This window comes from Varroa destructor, unplaced genomic scaffold (assembly GCF_002443255.2).
Source record: "Varroa destructor unplaced genomic scaffold, Vdes_3.0 BEIS01000004.1, whole genome shotgun sequence".
NCBI classification, from domain to species: Eukaryota; Metazoa; Arthropoda; class Arachnida; order Mesostigmata; family Varroidae; genus Varroa; species Varroa destructor.
Genome location: NW_019211457.1, coordinates 24,887,627 through 24,908,395, shown reverse-complemented (window position 1 = coordinate 24,908,395; position 20,769 = coordinate 24,887,627). Strand labels below are relative to the sequence as shown.

The window sequence follows — 20,769 nt, the reverse complement described above, 5'->3', positions numbered from 1 at the left end:
GCTCGTCGTATTGAGAAGCATAGAGGTAGCTGTAAAGCATGTCCATGTGAGGCGTCCTGTTTATTACGTAGCATGCCATGATAGCTATGACGCTATGCATGGTTTACCACAATTATTATTTTCGTAATGCTGTTGCCGTGGGACTTTAACACGTCTTAACATCCTTCGGTAAACGTTCCTATCACGTATGTACCGGCAACTTAAAAGGCATTCCATTGCTGAAGCGGCCGCGTAAATAAGAGGTAGTATAAATGCTTCCGGCCTCGTAGATATCGCCTATTTCATACTGCCGACCATGGGCTAAGACGACGCACGCCGTGCGCAGAGGTCAACAAGCGACAATGTAAAATTGCGGCCCACAAAGTGATGCTGCCGCCATTATTATTAACATTGTGGCTATCATCGTTATTGAAAATACGAGTAGCTACTGTTGCCGATGCTGCAGCTGTTTCTATTGGGGTGGCTATTGAGTCGTAACTTTATCCTGTTAGCCTGGGTGTTCGTCTTACAGTACCCCGATGCGGCTACTGCTGTTATACGAATGTTAGCATAATGCAGGGTTTTTTTGCCTAGGTCTGTAAGTCTGAATGTGTGTCATTTATAACTGTGTGCTTATAATTTGATATCTACTTCACCTTTTTCATCATTTTTACTAACTGATGCGGCACACAGGGCAAATCCATCCACTATATAAACGGCTTGCAATGACGCTTAATGAACGTTATCCACATGGCGACGCTATGCCGACGGGTTGACGGTGCCCCGCAATATGCAACACACGTATACTAGGAGCACACGCCTGCCATTATTGTCTCTACTCTCATCGAGGCCACCAACGGCGGAAAGATATGTCCTAAATTGGAGATAGCAGATAGGGCCTTACAAGAATACTTTAATGACTACTATGCTTACAATGAAGCTTATTTAGTAAGTTAATAATAAAAAAAAATGCTGATAATAGTGAAAATGAAGAGAAAAATTGTACAATAATGCCAAGATAATCGATTATATTTTGTTGATTTTCGGTTATTGTGATTCGTATCACGATCACCATCGCTTTGTCATACGACTATTAGCTTTTTAGCTTCTGTAGCTGTGAGAGCGTCGTCCAAAATAACGCTTCATAACATTAGTATAACATGAAGGTTGCAAGCCGTTTTGGGTAAAAGAAACTTTTACATTAAACAACATTTGTGATCGTTTCGGGTAATCTAGCTTAGTCTAATACCTAGAGTAATCTAGGTCGGGGCACCGCTATGTGTTTACTGTGATCTCTTCATTTATCAAGCTATGGTTACGTTTATAAAGTACACTGTATCGTTATTCTCTTAAGTATATACGTTTTACAGTCGTCTTGTTCAATATTGTTATTATTAGGTCGATCGAAAAATAGTTTCGGCAACTTCTAATCTTTCGTACTTGTTTTACATATTTAATTTAGTTGCCTAATACTTGTCAGTCACTCCGTCTCCGTCTGAACCTCTGTACATCTTTCCTCTAAGGTCGTTTGTAGCAGTTTTCTATGAGATCAAATCATGTTACAGAAAAACTACCCAATGTCGGACACCGCCTTCTTTATTGCGAGCAATCGAGTGCGAGCAATCTATTCCCTGCGTTAGGGAATACATTAATTAGCCACAAAATGGATCTCACTTAAACTTACAAAAACTGTCTTACCCATTGAGCACTTAAGCTCATGTATATGATTGCTTGCATGGTAGAAAAGTGATTTATGTACAAGCGTACCAGGGCTACGTCTCAATTTGGCTTGTTAGAGCGAGCCAAAAAATTAAAAACATAAGGGCTCTGAAACGGCAACGGGTCACTTTAAAGTGATCTTGTAGTACTATCGTCGACTTTATGAGCCTTGGCCAGGTCAGGAAATTGTGACACGATTTAGACGGAAACTCTTATACGCTTCGTTTATAGCTTAAACTTTACTATGTGGGCTTTCGCTTGTTCTGATCCATGCAGCATAGCTTGAAAAACACGAGATTCAAAAGGAATCACAAGTCCAAAAATGAGCTATAAGAGGATCACCTTCGCGGATCGGATCGCCTCCTGCATGGGTTGGGAGATCCGTATTTTGTTTAAGTGTTGAAAAAAGTTTATAGAAAACCACATAAATTTCTTCGATAGACGAGATTAAGATCTTTTAAAGTTAGCATTATTTTAAGTTATTATGTAATGATCGACATTAGAAAAATGTTGATATTTTGGGACAAAAGAAATTGGTTTATAAAGAATAACTAATTATATGTGAATATTTTGCGCATGCTTCTTACAAAGGATAATCTAATCTTTCGAACTGTTCTACTGATGTTCGAACTGTTCGAACTACCTATCTGATCTGCTAGACCCTTATTGTTTTTCAGTGTCTTTGCATCTGTCTAGGCAAACAAAAGGACTTAAAGTTTTCGGGGAGGATCTTCGGGAATAACATTCTTATGACAGCTTCATCATGAGCTTCCTAGCCAAGATGTCCTCGTGAATAGATGACTTAAACGCCTTTATTTAAATTCGAAAAAAATTTATATATCAACTTGGACCTCCGCTAATGCTCCAGTCCATCGATCACGCCATCATAATTGATGTGTCGATCCTGTTTGTTTGTATGTGGTTCCGTTTATTTCAGATTTGTTCTGTTTTAGTTATCCAAACAACTCGAACAATGGTATTCTTAGGAATAACTAATTTATGCATTAGCATTTCCTATTAATTCAGCTTATCTATTACCTAATTTTGTAAATTTATCTCACTTAGTATTTATCGGTATCGTTTACTTGCTGTACTTTCAGCCATGACCCTACTAAATATACATGAACAGACGCAGATAGTGACCGTCAGCTTTCCTGCAGACTTCTCCTGTACGTAACCTAAAATACGTATATTCTACGTTATCAACGAACCATAACAGAAATCGCAGAGCAGCGTAAAACATAGAATTAGTTCAAGATGAGACAAAAGCGCAGATTGAAAACATCAGGCATATGAATTGAGGTGCAGACACTCAAGGATCAGGGATTAGGTTTCATTGAGCAAAAGAACAACAACCAAAGAAAGTAAACACAGACAGTTATTGTTCCACTTCCAGGCAAAAACAGCATCAATATATCTATACACGAAAGTTATAGTTGCTGATGCTACTATTAATGATGCTCCTACGTCGCTCTTTTTTACACTTATTGGTGTGCTAGGTTTTTTTCACTAAGACATTGCAGATACTTCTTTCTGGCAGATGCTTGTTCCTTGAATTGGCACGATAGTTGTTGTTATCATTGTTATTGCCGTCGTGATTATTGTGTTTACCTTCAGGCTTACTTTGAAACTCTGTGATAACTGTGTACATAAATGAAGACATACATGCGTAGCTGTATTAGCTAGATCCGAATCTCTATGTATCTGTGCGTCTGAATGTGTGGGGGTGTTTGCCTGCGTCTGCTTATGCGCAAATGAACCTATTCGCGTAACAGTTGTGGGCGCGTTGAAGACATGCAAGCAACAACTTAGTTCCTCTTAAAGGTGGCCTTCCGACGAGGCGCCCGATACAGGCTCCAAAAGAGGTAAAGAAGGGTTGTGAACAAACAACCAATATAACCACCGAACCGGTCGGTGGCTGTTACGAAACAATCGAAAAATGACATTGCAGCCGATGATAATATTAAGCGAGATAGAAGAAAAGGCTCAGTGATCTGCGGTTATTACTGCTAGATGGTAATTGTGAGTGCCGCAGAGATAGACGGCGAAGGGACTGGGTTGACATAAAAAAGGCCACAGGGAAAGCGAAAATGAGAGCCAGAGATTTAAACCCATATCATTCCCCATACACACACAATACCCTTCGTGATCTGCTTCAGTCACTATATTTCAATGCCAAGTAGTAACGATGGCAGTGACCTAGAGTGAGCCCACGGCGCTGACGATATGTGCAGAATACTCCGCATTGCTTTCAAAATGAACGGTACATAGAGAACAGGGATTTATCATTCGCCAAAGATGTATTTCACACACTTTCCTGGATGTTACCGCGAAGTGAGGACCCTTTTGAAAATCGTTACTATCGCATCATAACCTGATTACCTCCATTTTCTTCGCAAGGATTTTTCTTACCAAAATAGGTCAATTTTACTCTTGGGTCATGCCGTACGAGCATCCATATATACTTGTTTGTACCTGTGTGTATACATACCTGTACAGCGATCGATGTATATGTTTGTAAATGTATAAACATATACATCGATCGTTATTTGGCCGCCTTGCTATGCTTCTTGACACTTTCAAGGCTGGTACAATGACTAACCTAAACTAGAGCTTGACCTGGTCTGTGAACTGAATTGCTGGTAATGTGTTGAGACTGAACGCCGCTTCCGGTCCGCCATAACGTGACGGCACCACGTTTTTTTCCTTCAAAAGATCTTGGGCCATTTCGCTTTTAAACGGACTTGTCCGCTGCCTTGATACCTATATCCGGAGCTATCTGTATGCTGTCGTGAGTGGTTATGGCACCTACCAAGCAGGTAGTACAACTCAGCAAATGTGTTTTTCAAAGCTTTGAAGATTTACAAAAGACTCGAATGAGTTTGCAATACCTTACATCCAAAAACTGAGCCAGTGAAATTATTCATGGATGACTGCGAGGACTATTTTGGCCGGAAAATAAAAAAAATAAGTAAATTTGTTTTATGACTGGAGCGGTGGTTGTGTTGAGGACATAGTAAGTTATACGCTTAATAAATAATTACTATTATTACGAGAACTCGCTTACTATTGTAGATGTACTCTCAACCTTGGAAAGTTATTACATGTATAATTCCTGAGCGGATCCATATCCCATGGACAACGCGACATATCTAAACGCCTAATGATGTTAGTAGCTTTGAACCTTACTTTGAACCTTACCTTTGAGCTTACTTGTTTTAATTAACTAACGGACAAGCAGGGTAAATCGCGTCGTTTTCTGAATTTTCCGAAAAACACGAACATCACATACACTTGACTTAACCTAGTCTAGGGTTCTATTTTACGCTTTTTCACTAACAACCGTAGGTATCATGAACGTTATTATAATATAAGAAGAAGCCCTTTTTTGACAGCGTTTTACTTCACTGGGATTGTAGAAACCGATAATTCAGGTGTATGTACTCAAAAAATTTAAATATGAAAAGACAGACTTATATCACAATACGTGTATTATGTTATATGATAGATGAAGTGTAAAAAAAAAGTAACCAACTCAAGCATCCTTATGATATAGGGGGCCAGTAAAATATATGCAAGCTTTTTGAAGGTCTAAGAGTTTAGCTCAAAATAGCACCTCTTACTCTGTTTGGCCCAACTTCGCATATTCATTAGTATTGATTGATCGATTGATTCAGCATAATAGTAATAATAATAATTGGGACCAAGGAATGCTGCACAGGAGCCGAAACCAACAAGGATAGCTTGCCCCCTCTGAGACCATATGAACGGCCGACGTACCGCAGCAGGCTGCACGGCTCTGCCACTGAGAACATTACGAATTTTTTGGCGCACCCCTGCATAGTCTCGCTTCTTCGCTCATGCGGACTAGGTTCCCCACAACGCAGTGGAAATAGATACTGGATTCAACAGCTAACTTTTATACTGTCTAATACGCGTTTATCACATTTTGAAAATAGTAAGCATTGTGAAACCGGACGTGGACGAACGGATACAATCTCCCGAACCATGAAGAAATTTCAAACCCTTTAAAGCAAAACTTCGTAAGGCTCAATGAGTACAATAAGTTGCTGCTGCTGCTGTCACACACAGAGGTGGGAAGTACCCTGACAGGCTGAGGGGTTCGGGCATCCCTAGCCCGTCACCCGAAATGATCTTCACTCCGCGGTTCTTTGCAAGCCGATGACGTGCGTAACGGTTTCCAGCGTTCGAGCGTTTTGCAGAAACAGCTCCGTCGTAGTGGCATATATCGTATGCTATACTGACTGGAACATGGTTTAAAGAAAATTGTCTATCGCATCGATCGGTGTAAAAAAAGGAAAAGCTTTTAAGCGACTTTTGCAGTAACTGTAGAACAGAGAAGATGGTCATGGTGCCGTTGGTTGATAACGCGACGGCTATAGGTTATGTCTTGACTCCTGCGAGAGCGAAACGGGCGCGCGGGTGTCGTCTGCGAGACGAGCTCGCAAGGATCGAAATATAAGGAGCTAGAAACAAGCATGACTGGCTCGAATTGCAGCGGTTTCCGCATAAACTTTTTTCATTATACTCAAATCTAGATGAAGTGGTAAAGCCGATCGGGTGGGAAGCAGTCGACTGCTTCTAGGTTACAAAAGCAGCGTCAGCATTATTATTAAGTATAGGCTCGCGTGAGGTAATCGCGTGTATCGAAGGTGGTCCCAGAAAGAACAGATGTTGAAATTCATACTGATCAAAACGCGGTCGTTGTGCAGTGAGTCGCGTTAAAATTAGAATTAAATCACTAAATAACTGCATAGACGACAGCTAGCTCGAACTGAAGGTGCCGCATGGCTGATAGAAACAAAGTCCAAAGAAGGGAAACACGGCGTATCTGAGTGGTTAACTATAAACACGATAACGATGATGATGATGATCTTAGTAATGGCAGTGGCAATGATGATTTCAACGAGTGAAATGAGAAAGGCAATTAAAAACTTTTTTGAGCTAGGAATGACCATATATTGTGGAAGATAATTTCGCATAAAATCTAAGAAACATGATATCTGCTTATGTTCGTAGACGCTTGTAGAGTTATTATTACGACCAAAGGATATTCACAATACTTTCTTGGAGCTAGCAGTTAGCAGAATTGTAAGACAAGTTATTTAAGCCAACGACCTTCTTCAATCCAACAATCCTTCTAAAACGGATGAACGTTTTATGAAGCGTATTGAGATCCCCAGCCTAAAAACGTCGTCAAACTGCAGCCCACTAGCCCGACATCGTCCAACACAACGTGGGGATTTTTCTCTGTCTGGATCAACTAGAAATTTCGTTCTGTGTGAGGAAATTGGTACTGACACTGCCAGTATAACGTACGTTCAGACATGTATATTCCTTGGAAGTCAGTTCAAGCTTCCACACGATGCCCGAGGGATTATGGGGACCTGTTCATTTACCTTGGCCATGATTTATTATGAAATGGAACCCGTTTTCCTGTTCGTTCTTTCGAACGTCATATAATGGCGCTGTCGGCACCGCCGTCAGAAACCTACGTCTAAAATAGATATCGCTGCTGCACCTAAAACTTTACGATTTAATTTTCCCAATAAGATGTACCTTGAAATCATTCTTCGACATTTTGCCGGAGGACAAAACACGTGGTTTTGTGTATACTTTCGCTAGTAAACCAGCCAGCTAAACTTCTAAAGTGAGCAAACAAGTGTTTAAGTTTTAACAATGTAATGAATTGCGCACATTAGTGTTGCAGATTTTAGAAACATCACAAAACAAGCTCGATATTTCAAGGTGGATGTATTCATTGCAAAAAATAGAGTAAGACCTAAGCAAGACGTGAGTATTGGGTTATTCAAATAATGCAACTTTATTTTTTGTTATGGTAATACATTGAGATCATGTATATCGACTACTAACTAATTAACATTAGTGTCTGCGGGCGTAGTAGGAAACTGTAGCTTAGTTTAAGTGTGAGGTGTAAGTCAACATCGGTATAAAGTATACGCGGGTGCAACGATGTCTTATTCAAGTTAATGAGGAGGCTATGTCCTAGTTGACTCTGTTATTTATAACAGACCGATCTAGCGGTATGCCTACTAATCGCTGGGGGAAGGAAAAATGTATTGATGTAGGGAATTACCGTAAAGCATAAAATGCACCCAACAGAAACCACTTACTAAATAGAATTATTACATGATATCACACGAGCTAATTTCCGGTCAAAAACCAGTGTCCAAAAATAACTAACAGTGAATATAGGCCCCACGACAAAATCAGAAGAACTACTAGCATGCGTAATACAACATACTTTATGAATGTGATTATTATGCAACAACGTCTGTAGGTATACACAATGTATTAGGTAGTGCAGTTACGATGGTAACATTTTTGGCACCTCCCGGTAGCGGTCTAGTCAATGAAGCGCTGGAAGATTCAAAGCATATTTCTGATTAAATTATTATTAAATGTTAGTCGTTATTAACCATGTTATTATGCTGTTTTGTTCGGTTGCACAACAGTAAACTGCCGTACTGCTGTGAGTACTCTCAGTTAGTAAATTAAAATTGTGAAGCAGGTCGTGTTCACGATGAGATGAAAGTAACCTTCAATTCAGCCAGATCAGTAGCATGGTTCCTGTAACGAAAAACTCGTTTGCTGTTTAAAATCATGGGTAACTACCAAGTGCTAATTTTTCCAGACCAGTTTGCTGCTCGAATTAATAAAAAATCAGCATAACTATTAAGCTTATGTGGTTTAAGTAAACACACGACACCTTACGAAGGATTTTGCAGATAAGTACCTAATACCTATACCACCCAGATAAAAGTCTTCATAAGGTGCTACTAGCGCCGAACCAATCTAAAAATCTTAGGCAGCTTTTGATTAGGATGAAAGTTAGAACCTAAAGTATTAAAATTAGTCTTCTTCAGTTTACGGATAACGTTATTATAAAAAAAAAAAACTTTGTATAGATAATTTAGATTAAAATTATAACCTTATTATCTCTTTTTTTCTGACGGAAGTATGTGTGGTTAATTTCTAGTTTCTAATTTCAAAACTGTAGTCTAACTATACAGGATAACCTCAAATTGGTACATGCAGTTTAACGCTAAATGTTCGGATCGAGCATAACCACCTCACCTAGTTGCAATACATGACAAAAAAAAATTTTCTTAATGTGCAGAATCGTTAAGTTGCAATGACGATCAGTAGAATACGGTGTGCTTAATGATGATACAAGGCCGCATCCTACAGCTGCAATTACTGTGGCATTTAGAGGTTTTAATAAAAAAAAATGCGCTCTTAATGCACAGATAATAAAAGGGAATACCTCTTAGTGAAACTAAAAATAAATCATTCTTACTTCTTTAATCGGAACTTTGAGAGTTTTAGAGAGAACTTTATGAAGAGTAGGGGCCGTTTCGGCTTTGAATGAAACTGTCTAATATTATTACGCGAAATATTTTCGTAACCATGTGATATGCATATAATAAAAAGTCGGAAAAAATAGATTCCACATATCTAAATAAAATCTATTCGTATCTTATTGGATACTGATGTTGACAAGATTTCATTTTAACATTTGTACTTGTATTTAAATCAAGACTCTTATCTATTTGCTTATTTTCAGCGGTATGATATATCGTACTAGTGTGAATAATTAGGCCCTGATACATTAATACATATATAAACTAAATGAAAAAAGCGTATGAAATATATGAGGTATTTCACGACAACGGAAAATAATCACAACTGATTAAACGAATTGCATTGTAATGCACTGAAAAAACATTTATTACTCTTCATAATTTATGCATATATTTAGTGAGAAATCTATTATTTTTATCTACTGCATACACACGCGCACACATTCACGACTTAATTTTTACAACAATTTTGTAATATAGATTTAAAAACTGATGCACGCACAAGGATGTCTTAGCTCACTCCTCAATGCAATACGCTGTCCCTTTCTGTTCATTAGTACGACTCGTATGTTTGCGCATTCCCAGTTTTAATTTACGTAGTGTACATATATATTTTTTAATAAAGACTCACTTGCAACATCTTAATGATATATAGATAACGTGTAGACAGTGTAATCATTCATGTGTAATCAGCTGTCTACACGCTTACTGAAATAGGTTTTTCACTCTAGATGGTCGATAGCCACTCCTTGACGGGTTCGAAGTTCTCTAAAGCGCTGAATTCGACGAAGTCAATTTTATGCGGAAGATCCTCAAATTTAACATCTTTATGCTCCTTACCAAGGGTGCGTCCCATCTGAACGTTTTCAGTCGTGACGAGTTTGGACGTCTGAGTTTTCCGGAGCAATGTCAGCTCCTTTTCGAGGTTGGTCTTAATCACCTGACTCGATTTAGCCATGGCTTCGTCGTGTTTGTTGCACGCGAATAGCACACGCAACCGTCGATGGCAAGTATCCGGATCAGACAATACGATGTAGGCATACTCAGCTACATCTTTGAGTTCTTTCATGAACGATATTGAATCGACGACGAACACGATACCGCGAGCAGTCGTTTTGTAATTGTCGAAAATGTTCACTCGTTGTCTTTCGTTACCGGGAATGTCTACGACGCGAACCCTTTTGCCACCTGCCACTTCACAGCTTCCTTGGTTCTCTTTGATGGACACATATGTTTGGATCGGTTTGCCTGAGCATAACTGAGCGTACAGTACCGTCTTACCGGCGTTCGAGATGCCGCAAATGAGTACGTTGTTTCGAGCCTTACTGCTACCACGAACTAAAATAAATACCGTTGCCACAACAACGATTACAGTGACAACAACCGCAAGCAGAGTCGTTGGATCCATTGCGGCATAGCCTGTTCCGGATCGAACCCGAGCGCTTTACTGCGTTGAAACTACGACCTAATAATGAAACAACAAGGACTTCAATAATCTCAGTGTCGTTGACGTGAAATGTTGGCGGCGGTATATGGGCGCAGCCATCTTGTTTCAAGCAGACGACACGCGCGAACTTTGACATGGCAACAGCAGCGCCCAAACGGATATGGACAGCTAGTCGAATCGATAGGAGTAGCAAGAATCGATTCCAGTAATAAATAGAGTCATAAAAGATGTGTCAAATTGTTTATTAATTGTACCTATTTGAATGATACTACTTTGAACTGTTTGAAATTTACAATTTTTTTATAAAAGATTAGTGTATACCCTTTCGAAGTAAAAAGCGGCCACAGGATGTTTCTCTTGGTCTAGTTTGTTTTGGTCGTAGTTCATCTCAAGCATGCCAGATGGCGCTACGGGCCACATTCGGCCGCTAAAATTCACTATTGTGGCTCGACATGTGGCTTTAATTTGGCGGGATGGTTTGTGCAAAACCGGACAAAATCGAACGATGATGATTGACAATAATAATAATCATAGTAATAATAATAATGAAAAATAATGTGTTGATAGGAATAGACTGAAGAGGCAGGCAAATTTGTTTGTTGAACGTTAACACACAACACGTGCCGAGTACAATGACATTCGCTCGAAGAACTCTCCGAAACAAAAATAACAAAGTAGGTATCCGATTGATTCATATGCTGTATCCAGGTGCTATTGTTGGTAATTAAATTGCTTAACTAATGTGATAATTAAATGGCAACGGAATATTTTACGATTCTTTATCGTTCCTTGAGAAACATGCTTTTGTGGAGGCTAGCAACCCTCTATACCTACGAGCTTTGAGCACCACGTGAAGTTTTTGCCGCAAATTACAGAAGTAGATTGGATCACCAATTTGATTTAAGATATGAGTGTAATTTCTTGTTACGAATTTGTTCTCGTAATAACGCTACGAATACCTTGTTTGTCTATTAAAGTTAAGTATATGTCATAGTGTAAATTCGAATCCGGGCATAGACGTAACTGTCATGTTAAGAACCAGTTTAAATAGCGTACGTAAAACTCGAAAACCAGCAAATGTCCCTTGCAAATTGCTACACTGTATAAAAGACTATTGTAATAAAAGGTACGAAGTTTGGTAAAACATTTTGCGTAAATAGGCCAAACTTGAAAACTGTGTGTAGAAATATTTTTATATTGTTACTACTATTCATTGTTATTACTTTGTTATTAATACCAAATAGTTATGATAATACTGTATTAACTGTCCTTGTGATCATGAACAACGACCTGACGTACAATTAACGGACCGTCGATGTCAGATGTTACAAATTTATTTCATTGTTCTTTGGTACTAGTTTTAATAGTCTGTGTTATTTCCACGTACAATATCTCAAACATAATAGCAGCTACCTGTGAAGTTTTAAACAATTCTACTTATAGACACTAGAAAATGTAGGGGTAAGTATGTAACCCTAAATGTTTGCTTAGTAATGTTACGTTTAGTTGGTTTGTCTTATCCTCTTCAATGAAAAATGAACAATCAATTTAATTCGATAAACATATTATTCTACTCATAATTTTGATTAAAAATCGGGGGAAGCTAATTTTCCACTTAGCCCGCGAAAATTATATATACGATCTCACTGAACATAAAAACCGGTTGTTTCGCGACAGACGTGTGGTATTACGAGTGAATCCTTTAAAATTTTTGTAGTCTAGATAATAAAATCTTTCTCAACCAGATATATCTTATCCGACTCCTACATACACAGATACCTTATTCCATGCATTGCTCACTAATGGCATGAAAGGGTAAACGCACATTTTATTTTTGTACTTATATATACATTACAGTGTACTGTTGGGTGTTATGTTTGAGGAAGCGCAGAGCTATGGTAGAAACTATCCTCAGGTAGCAATAGCCATAAAATTCAGAACCGCCGCGAAGTTCGACTCCTTGAATTTCAAGTACAGTTTCATTTTTTAATGAGTTACATATGCAATAAAGAGGGGCGTGCTTATAATGAGGTACTTGGTGAGAATGCAATATTCTCACAGCGTACGCGGGCGATCGAAAACAGGAAAAATCATAGAACGCTATTCCTTAAATTTATTTTATCTCTTTTTTGTGAACATCTATAGTCAACAACAGAAATCTAAAGCAAGACAGATTTATTTTGTTATGTGCACGTTAATAGTTCAACTAAACAGACTCCGCGTTATAATCACATACCGACGTCGATTGCCATACGTGATAATGGCGTCTGGTGAAACTCCAGCGAGATAAGAGAGTATTAGACATTGAAGTCTAGGCCGGTTAACAGGAAGCAACTTGTGCAAAGGGTTGAGCGAAAGAGGGTAAAAAATCTCAACCTGTCAAGGTCAAAAACCTAAATTACCATTCTCTTGCTTACCCCGATTCCTGCTAGTTTATCGCATTGTGCCTGCCTTCACAACCCCTTTAAAATGCCACCGCCCTTACACCTTTTTTAATCTTGTCACATGATTATATCGCGAGCGATGCGCTGGTGGCTAGAGGCGATAAGCGCCGTCTAACACAAAGCCCCTAGTGAAAAAGAAAAGTAATAATAGATTGACGTGTAGGCCTTTTCAAGCTCTTTTACATTTTGCTGACTAAAGTGCCCGCGCGTCATATATTCGTTCTTTCTTTTTCGATAAGGACAAGGAACAATACAATAGGTGAGGGGTAAGGGACCGATGGCCAGTGGAATGACGAGGAAAATGGGGCAAGAGCAGTCTCTGCCTCTCTATAAGCTGTAGCTTTTTTACGCCCTTTAGCCTCATCAGCTAGACGTCTATTGCATTACATCAGAACATGGATTAGACTAGATGTTTAATTCTGCGGTGGATACGGGGGAAGGAAAACAGGGGAGGTTGTATTAAGTGGTATATATATATTAGGAGCTCAACTGATTTTGGTGGTTGTAGATAAAATAAGATAAGAACCTTTCAACAATGCACAGATGAACTGCTACTTAAACAGTCTCGACTGAGGATTGCTTAGGAATGTCTAGATAAATACAGAATAACGGTACTTTTATTAATTCAATAAGTAATGCGTTAAATAACGGTTCTGCCTGTATTACACGTACCGTGACTCTTACGACTGCAATCCTTCGCTTCAAACTAAAAGTGTGTGTATAAATTATAAAAATTTGGTATTGATGGTTCTTGCGTGGCTATTACTCTATTGTGTTGGGATTTTTGCGATTGCTTATATGTGCAAGTATTATGGCAATGATTATAAGTAAGTCAAGGTTCAATTGTTACTGGCAATTTAAATTTCTTGCGAAGCATGATTCGATTAGCTAGGGACTATTTATCCATAAGCTCCTAAGTATGTATGCTCACCTGATCAGCATCATTTGTGTGCATAGTAGCCCAAAGCCAGCAAGATATAGTTTGTCAAGGTAGATCTTTTTGCATTTCTGGCGTCGAAATAAGTAGGAGAAGGCAGTATAATGGTAGACACTTACTGCCTGCCTTGCCCTAGTTCCCCTGTTGCTTCTCGATAAGAGCGAACTCATACAAACTTAGCGGTCTTTGCCTGTCTGCTATAGATGAACAAAAGGGAGGTCTAGCGTAACAACAAGCCGCTGCTGCTGTTGCTTACTATCATCGCTTACGTCTGGGCTCCACTCGGTAATGGTCTCCAAAGCTAGCCTTTAGACTGCTGACTCGTGTCGTATGGTCAAATATCATGCTAACGTCTGTAGCGTTATGGCGATGCGTTTTGTAAGGTTTGTAAGGATGGTTAAACAGTCGGTCGAGTGCTTCGCAAGGTTCACGAATCCGAGAAAGCCAGACCATCAGCCCATAAGTTCCTCCAGTTCGCTTACTGTTAGTTGAACTGAACTACTGGAAAACTAAGTTGAAATTGAGCATGATAAAATTAGAATGGTGTTAAGCCGGCTTTCGGCCGCCCTTATTTAATGGACGACGACATATATATATATATATATATATATATGTATATATATATGTCTACTCTCCGTTCAGGTCACGCGAAGATTATTAACGTGAACAAGGTCAAACGGGTTGTGGGTTGTGAACCAGTAGCCCATATCAACAGTAGTAACTTCAACGAAAGTAGTTTGCTTAAGCTTTATTGTGTCTTCAACAATATATTTATCGTTGTTGTATGTATCATCAACGTTACAGGCTAGCTATGAGATGTGTTTCACACAGCATCGAAACTCTCTGACAGCTGTTATTCCTCATCTATTATTTCTTAAGCCAGCTTCTTTAAGCACCAAATATAAATCAATTTTTATATATAAGCCCAGATCTACCAATATTTTTAGGCTAACTTAAGCACATAACTTTATTGCTGCTGCTAGTAATGCAGCGTTAAGTATTGAACGAGCTCAAAAAATGTTTTCGCTATTCAGTTACCACCTGAGCAGGACAATATTACACGATAATCTATCTCATCACCGAACGGTAGTCAAGTAGCGGCACCAACCAATTAAAAACTCGCATACACATTTCAAATGCTGGAAGAACAGGAACAATCTGTGTGAACGCGTTTGTATGTGTATATATAGAGGAAAGAATGGCGTCATGGAAACTTTCACTTGTTGGCATCGGCGACTAATGTCTTAGGTTAGGTGCATGTTTCAAATGGCTTGTGTAGTTTTGGCGGAAAAATTTAAAAATCGGTCATCGTGTGCGTGAATGTCTTGACAACATATGGCACCAACAGGAAAACAAATGGAAAGCTTCGTGCTTTTTACGCACGTATACAATACTGTTGTATGCATATTTCTATTGATTAAAAGGTGTCAAGTTATTACGAAAGTTCGCTGGTTCATTGATTCATTCATTGGTACACTTCAGCTTACGTATATCTGTTTACGTATATTATCGCAGTCAAATGACTCATTTTCTGATTTGTTTATCTATTATATAGATTTGATATATATATCTGGTAACAGTGCCTTGAGTGAACGCAATCACGAAGTCGCTTGCTACAGTCTTGTTTAAGATGACTAAGAGCATCATATTACACATTGGCGTCTAAGCTTCTTGATCGCCTTCGCTGGGTTTGTGCTTAGACGGAACACGAACACCCGTCCGAAAGTGCGTTTTATGCTTTGTGAAATAGGCTTCGTAACCTTACCCTTACATTTCCAGAACATCTCCAGTGAAAACGGAACAAAGGCGATGTTTACTCTTATTAAGAAATGGCTTTTTTGATTGATTCGATAGCATGTAACTGTGTCTAGATGAGAAGAGGGCAATCGATCGGTAGACGGTTGCTAAGCATCAAATCTGGCAGACGACTTCCAGCGATAGGCAAAGAAATATATATATATATATACATTGAAAGTGAGAAAATGTGCCTATTTTTATTAGACCATCCCCTACAAGCAGGCCGGCCTATTAGAGTGAATGCTCTAAACAAACATGCGTTTTTCTTGACATAGCAAGCGTAACGCCAACTGCTACTCGCGTCAGATAGTGCTCTACTCGGCAACAGGTTTATGTTGATCTGTCAACACCAATCACTTCACAATCTCGAGAACTCGCTATGAAAATACCCGGTTGCCGTTTATGCTGTTACTACAACAAGTGCCTGTATTTCACTCTCGGTGTGTTATTACAGATATTGTAGACTGGAGAGAGTTGAAGAATATCAGAGTTATGGTTCTGGTTAGAGTAAATGAGGACGAGGCACTGCATTTTTGAAAGATATTTCCACGAATGCCAGAATGCGGTCTGGCTCTTATTGTAGCAAGAGGACTTGACAATTAGCGCCGGTTGCCCTTTCTTATTTCCAGTCATCGTCTAATTTTTATGCGAAAACTACTTGAAATAGTTTACGATTTGTTGTGATATTTGTCTCTTGTCGCAGCTGCTGCATTTAGTGTGTTTGTAACTCGGTGCAACTGGTCTTCTATTATTGAAGGCGGACAGTCTTACAGCGGCCGTTTGATCTCAAGCCCATTTTGCTGAAGGCTGAGGAATAGCTTCTGTAGCAGAGTACAGCGCCGGCAGCGGTAGAAATGAAAACGCTTGAAGGGAAACAAGCGCTAGTGAGGCATATAATCACGCGGTTAAGAGACTACTGCTATTTGATAAATCGTATGTTTATACTATACCTTCCCTTTCGTTGTATTCTCTCGATACTTTTAGTTCGATTGACTCGTCATCGACGAGTTTTGAATGACGAAATTGAAGTGCTTGGACAACTGCGGCTTTCGCTAGCCTATAGATACGCGAACACGCGCATATATACACACGTTTCAACGTTGCCGGAGCGTTGAACGATGGGTGACAAGTAAGCAGACGATTTATGCAAGTGTCTCTGCGTATGAATCGATGTCGGTTGGTTATTTTTGTAATAGCTATGACACTTTCGTTGGTCACATCAAGCTATTGATAGCATTGCGTCCGCGAGAAACGGCGAGAACCAGCAAACTGCGCAGAATAAATGGAGTATTAAAAATACTGCCCAATCTTACGGCAATGGCCTATATACTACATCCATGATTACCCTCACTCAAGCTTGACAGAACTACGTATCAAAAATTTCAGTGGTCGTAGAAATCTCCTAATCATATCATAACAGCTTTTTCAGATAGCGTATAGGGATGTAGTTTTTTTAAAATTTTTTAATAGAGTTGCAGCCTAAGCCCAAATAGGTCACTGGCTACCGAGAAAACGTTTGTTGCCGATAAGTATCTGTTTTATAAATAGGTATAATTCATTTAATAACGTTTTATGTTTTTAATGAATGAGCCTTACAATGAAAGCTTTTTTTGGGTCAGGAATGCCCAGGTTGTTTTTTGCTTTATTATCGGTCGCCTAACCATTACTTTTTTTTCACCTTGTTTGCTTGTAGCTTGGAATGATATAATACCATTTCTTTATGATTCGTTCTTTGTGAGGTTCATTATTCTTTATTGCACCACAAATAAGACGCGTGCCTCTGGAATAACCCGATTTTCAGCTGTTTCACTGTTTACATGTGATGAATGAATAATCCTAGCTGCACTTAGCTTGACTGAATTGTGTTATGTAATTTTGTTTCACCTATATAGCCATACCAGGGGTACTTCGTTTTATCTTTATTACTTCTATTACTTTTGCCTTATAGTTAAAACACTGTATTATTTTCGAATACAATTTGTTTAGTATTTGGTTTTCTGGGACAAACTCTGAGTACTCTATGAGTAAAAGCAACCTAAGAACTCTCGGAAGCCGCATATCTGTGTGGCGTCACGCATTTTAGAATTTTACGGGTCACACTGGAGGCAGTCGTTTCGTCTTTATGATGTACTCGCCGACTCGTGTGTTCGGCACGTGCAGCCCACAAAGAAAACATTACTATCTGTATCCTAGTTAGTTTCCTTTGTTTCATTTGGACTGGCAGCGACGCGACTCAATCCTACTGCAATTTTCCCTAGACTGACAAGTAGCAAGAAAAACGATCTTTTTTAAATATCTAGCGTGACAGATTTTTTTCGGTCAGTTTAAGGGCAACCGCATAGCGGCAAGTACCGTTATGCTCTTATGTGGCGTCACATACGCGTATCAGTGGAGTTAGTACATCCGGATGGGATACATTGTAACAGTTACCAACGTTCTAGATCGTAGATCGCTAGACCGGCGTTGTCTTACGTTCAGCAGAAGGAAATGCAACGTCATGCTTTTCCGAATTATCTCACTCTCTTGTCTAAGGCAAGAAAGTAAAAGGTAATAACAGATAACACAGCTTCGAATTATTTTATTACTTTTGGTTGTTTTTGGATAACCAGTGGGACTTGGAGCAACATGGAACTCCACAAAGAAATCAAAAGAGCGAAGAGCGGCAGCGATACTGAGAAGGAAGTGGTGTTTTACAACTGCGTACAAACACTATGTGGAAATCATCGAAATTCGTGTAACAATATGCTAAGCATCAGTCTCTATATAAACGTATTAGCGTTAGGTTTAGGAGTAGAAGCCATCGACGTTAATGAAACCGTCGTCGAATCATGACCTTTGGACAATAAAGAAAAACTGACAGAATTATCTTGAATTCGTTTCTATTCTACTTAGTGAGTATTGATAGGTGGAAAATAATCTTTATTGGACGAACCCTTTGTCGGGCCAGATTACATTGGGTGTCGATCTTTAAATGGCAGCGAGATCTAAACAGCGAGAAATGACCCATCCTCAATATCACACTCGGGTCTGTGACCGTTTTAGCGGAGGGAACGAACTCTACGACACCTTCAGAGGTAATGTTTAAAATATCGCTACTGCTCTTATCTCTTAGTGTGGACGCGGTATGTCGAAAAGACGCGCGTCGTTGATGCGGATCCTTTTTGCAGCTATTCGATATCATCGTTTGCAACTCACGCGAACACGCCAACGAGAAGTCGTGACGTACGATCTCGACGGGAAAAGGTTTCCGTGAGCGTGGATCCGCTATTAGATAGCGCGACGAAGTCCGGTAAATCCTGCAAGTTTCATTGTGCACTGCGAATATATTTTTCTTACTTTTCTAGGTTAGTCATTTATAATATTTGACTTTTTGATCTGTTGTGCATGATATGTAGCTCAGGAAGGTGAAATTTCCCGACCGATACGCGCATCTTAACAGTTAAGATGACAAAAGTGCCTTGAAGGATTGTGTTGTCCCGACGAAGTGTTTGGTTTCGTTGATTACCGCTTGTATAGGGCGAGAGGTAGAGTTAGATTGTCGTCTGGTGTCATACATTTAGCTTCGGGCAGAAAATTTGTAGAACTAAACACAGCAACCACGTTCTAGTGCTCAGGTTTTTATTGGACTATCGCTAGCAATCTCAAGAAGCGGGACCAAAAGTGAATGATATTCTTGCGTATATCCATTTATTCGTTATCGGATTTACCTTATTTAGAGATTTAATGCTTTTAGCTTTAGTGCCGCTTAGCATCACCGAGTTAAATTTACGTCTACCTATTAGGCCCTTTTTTACAAAGCAGGAAAATGCATTGCTTACTCCTAGACTTTATGTCCAAAGAATTCATACACTAAACCGTATTATCACCCACTAGAGACAAAATTCCTTTGCAATCGATACTGGTGTCAATATGATGCGCATTAAACCACATCTGTTAGTTGGCCATAGTTGCCGATGTTTCATAGGCCACGACATAATACAAACAACTAAAACGTGTATACGTGTGACATCTACTACAGTAATGGTGGCAGAAGCCGACATGCAATGCGGCTCATAAAAATATGGGCCAGCCGCTAGTGGGCCGAAAGCACACTTCAACGTGGTCGTTTTCGGTGACTTTCCTATATCGTCTCTATGCCATTTTCCTTGTTGCTCCGACAGCCCACAGGACTAACCGACTGCGCTATTGAGAGTGTTTAGCAGAGTAAAGTTTTGCAAAAAAAAGAAAGATAGATTGACGCGCTGAGAGCAATCAGCCCGAACGGGCTTCCTAAGGGAACTTGTTTCGCTTCGAGGAGCAGCACCATGGCAATAACTGCTGCTGTTGCCTCCACTGCGAAGCCCTTGACAAAAGCTTTCATTAGTGCTGCGCCTCTTCTGCTGAAGCTAACGACCCCATCACCAACGGCAACGGCGGCAGCAGCAGCAGGTGAAGACTGGGTTATAACCAGAGATTTCTCCGCTGTGCCCCTTTCAGTGCCGTCTTTATTAAAGAAACTTGTCCCTGTTGAGAAAGAGTAAAAGCACGCGAGCAGGTTAATGACTCGGTCGTAGAGAAGAAATCTTTCGGGTGCTACCGTTTCGGGAGTTGGGGCCGCTCCGACTACAGCAGTCCTACACGACTACGAGCACAATGTGCATATTTTTTGCACTTTTTTTGCTCTTTCTAACGAATTTTCTTCAGCAGCCGGTCATGATGGCCTTCCTGGTCTGTGCGTCCGCGTTAGTGCCGTGTACAGAACGGTCAGTGGCTAGGTAAAGGCGACAATGTCGATGGGCACGAATTTACGTATACAGTCTCCGCATCAAGGTCGATTGAGTTATTTGATAATAGATTCTGCAAAGTGACCTCTTTATTAGCAAACGTGAGGCCATGCTCTAAATTCAGACTCGGTATACCTCGTGTGAGTGAAAAGCAGCATAGCAGACCAGAAGTAATCATAGAAAGTATGAATTGTTTATGATGTTTGGCTCGACATGGTAATGTTGGTTTGAGTTCGCCGGTTTTCACTGATAGAGAGCCATTACTGCTGCACATCGA

General features: G+C 39.7%; 2 protein-coding genes across 32 annotated transcripts in view; one reads left to right on the top strand and one right to left on the bottom strand.

Moving 5' to 3' along the window:
- The window catches only part of heph (polypyrimidine tract-binding protein 1 heph), a 327,260-nt gene that overhangs the window by 193,309 nt on the left and 113,182 nt on the right, over positions 1-20,769 (top strand). Inside the window, exon 1 of one of the 31 annotated variants that reach the window (XM_022801807.2) lies at positions 10,995-11,225. The exons of the other annotated variants lie outside the window; for them this stretch is intronic. Coding sequence (XP_022657542.1) covers positions 11,184-11,225 — 42 coding nt within the window. The 5' untranslated portion in view covers positions 10,995-11,183. Of the gene's footprint in view, positions 1-10,994; positions 11,226-20,769 lie in introns of those variants that run through there. 31 annotated transcript variants of the gene reach the window in all.
- SrpRbeta (signal recognition particle receptor beta) lies at positions 9,434-10,652 on the bottom strand. Its single transcript, XM_022801815.2, has one exon. It carries the CDS (start codon positions 10,510-10,512, stop codon positions 9,832-9,834), a length of 681 nt encoding a protein of 226 aa, XP_022657550.1. The 5' UTR covers positions 10,513-10,652; the 3' UTR covers positions 9,434-9,831.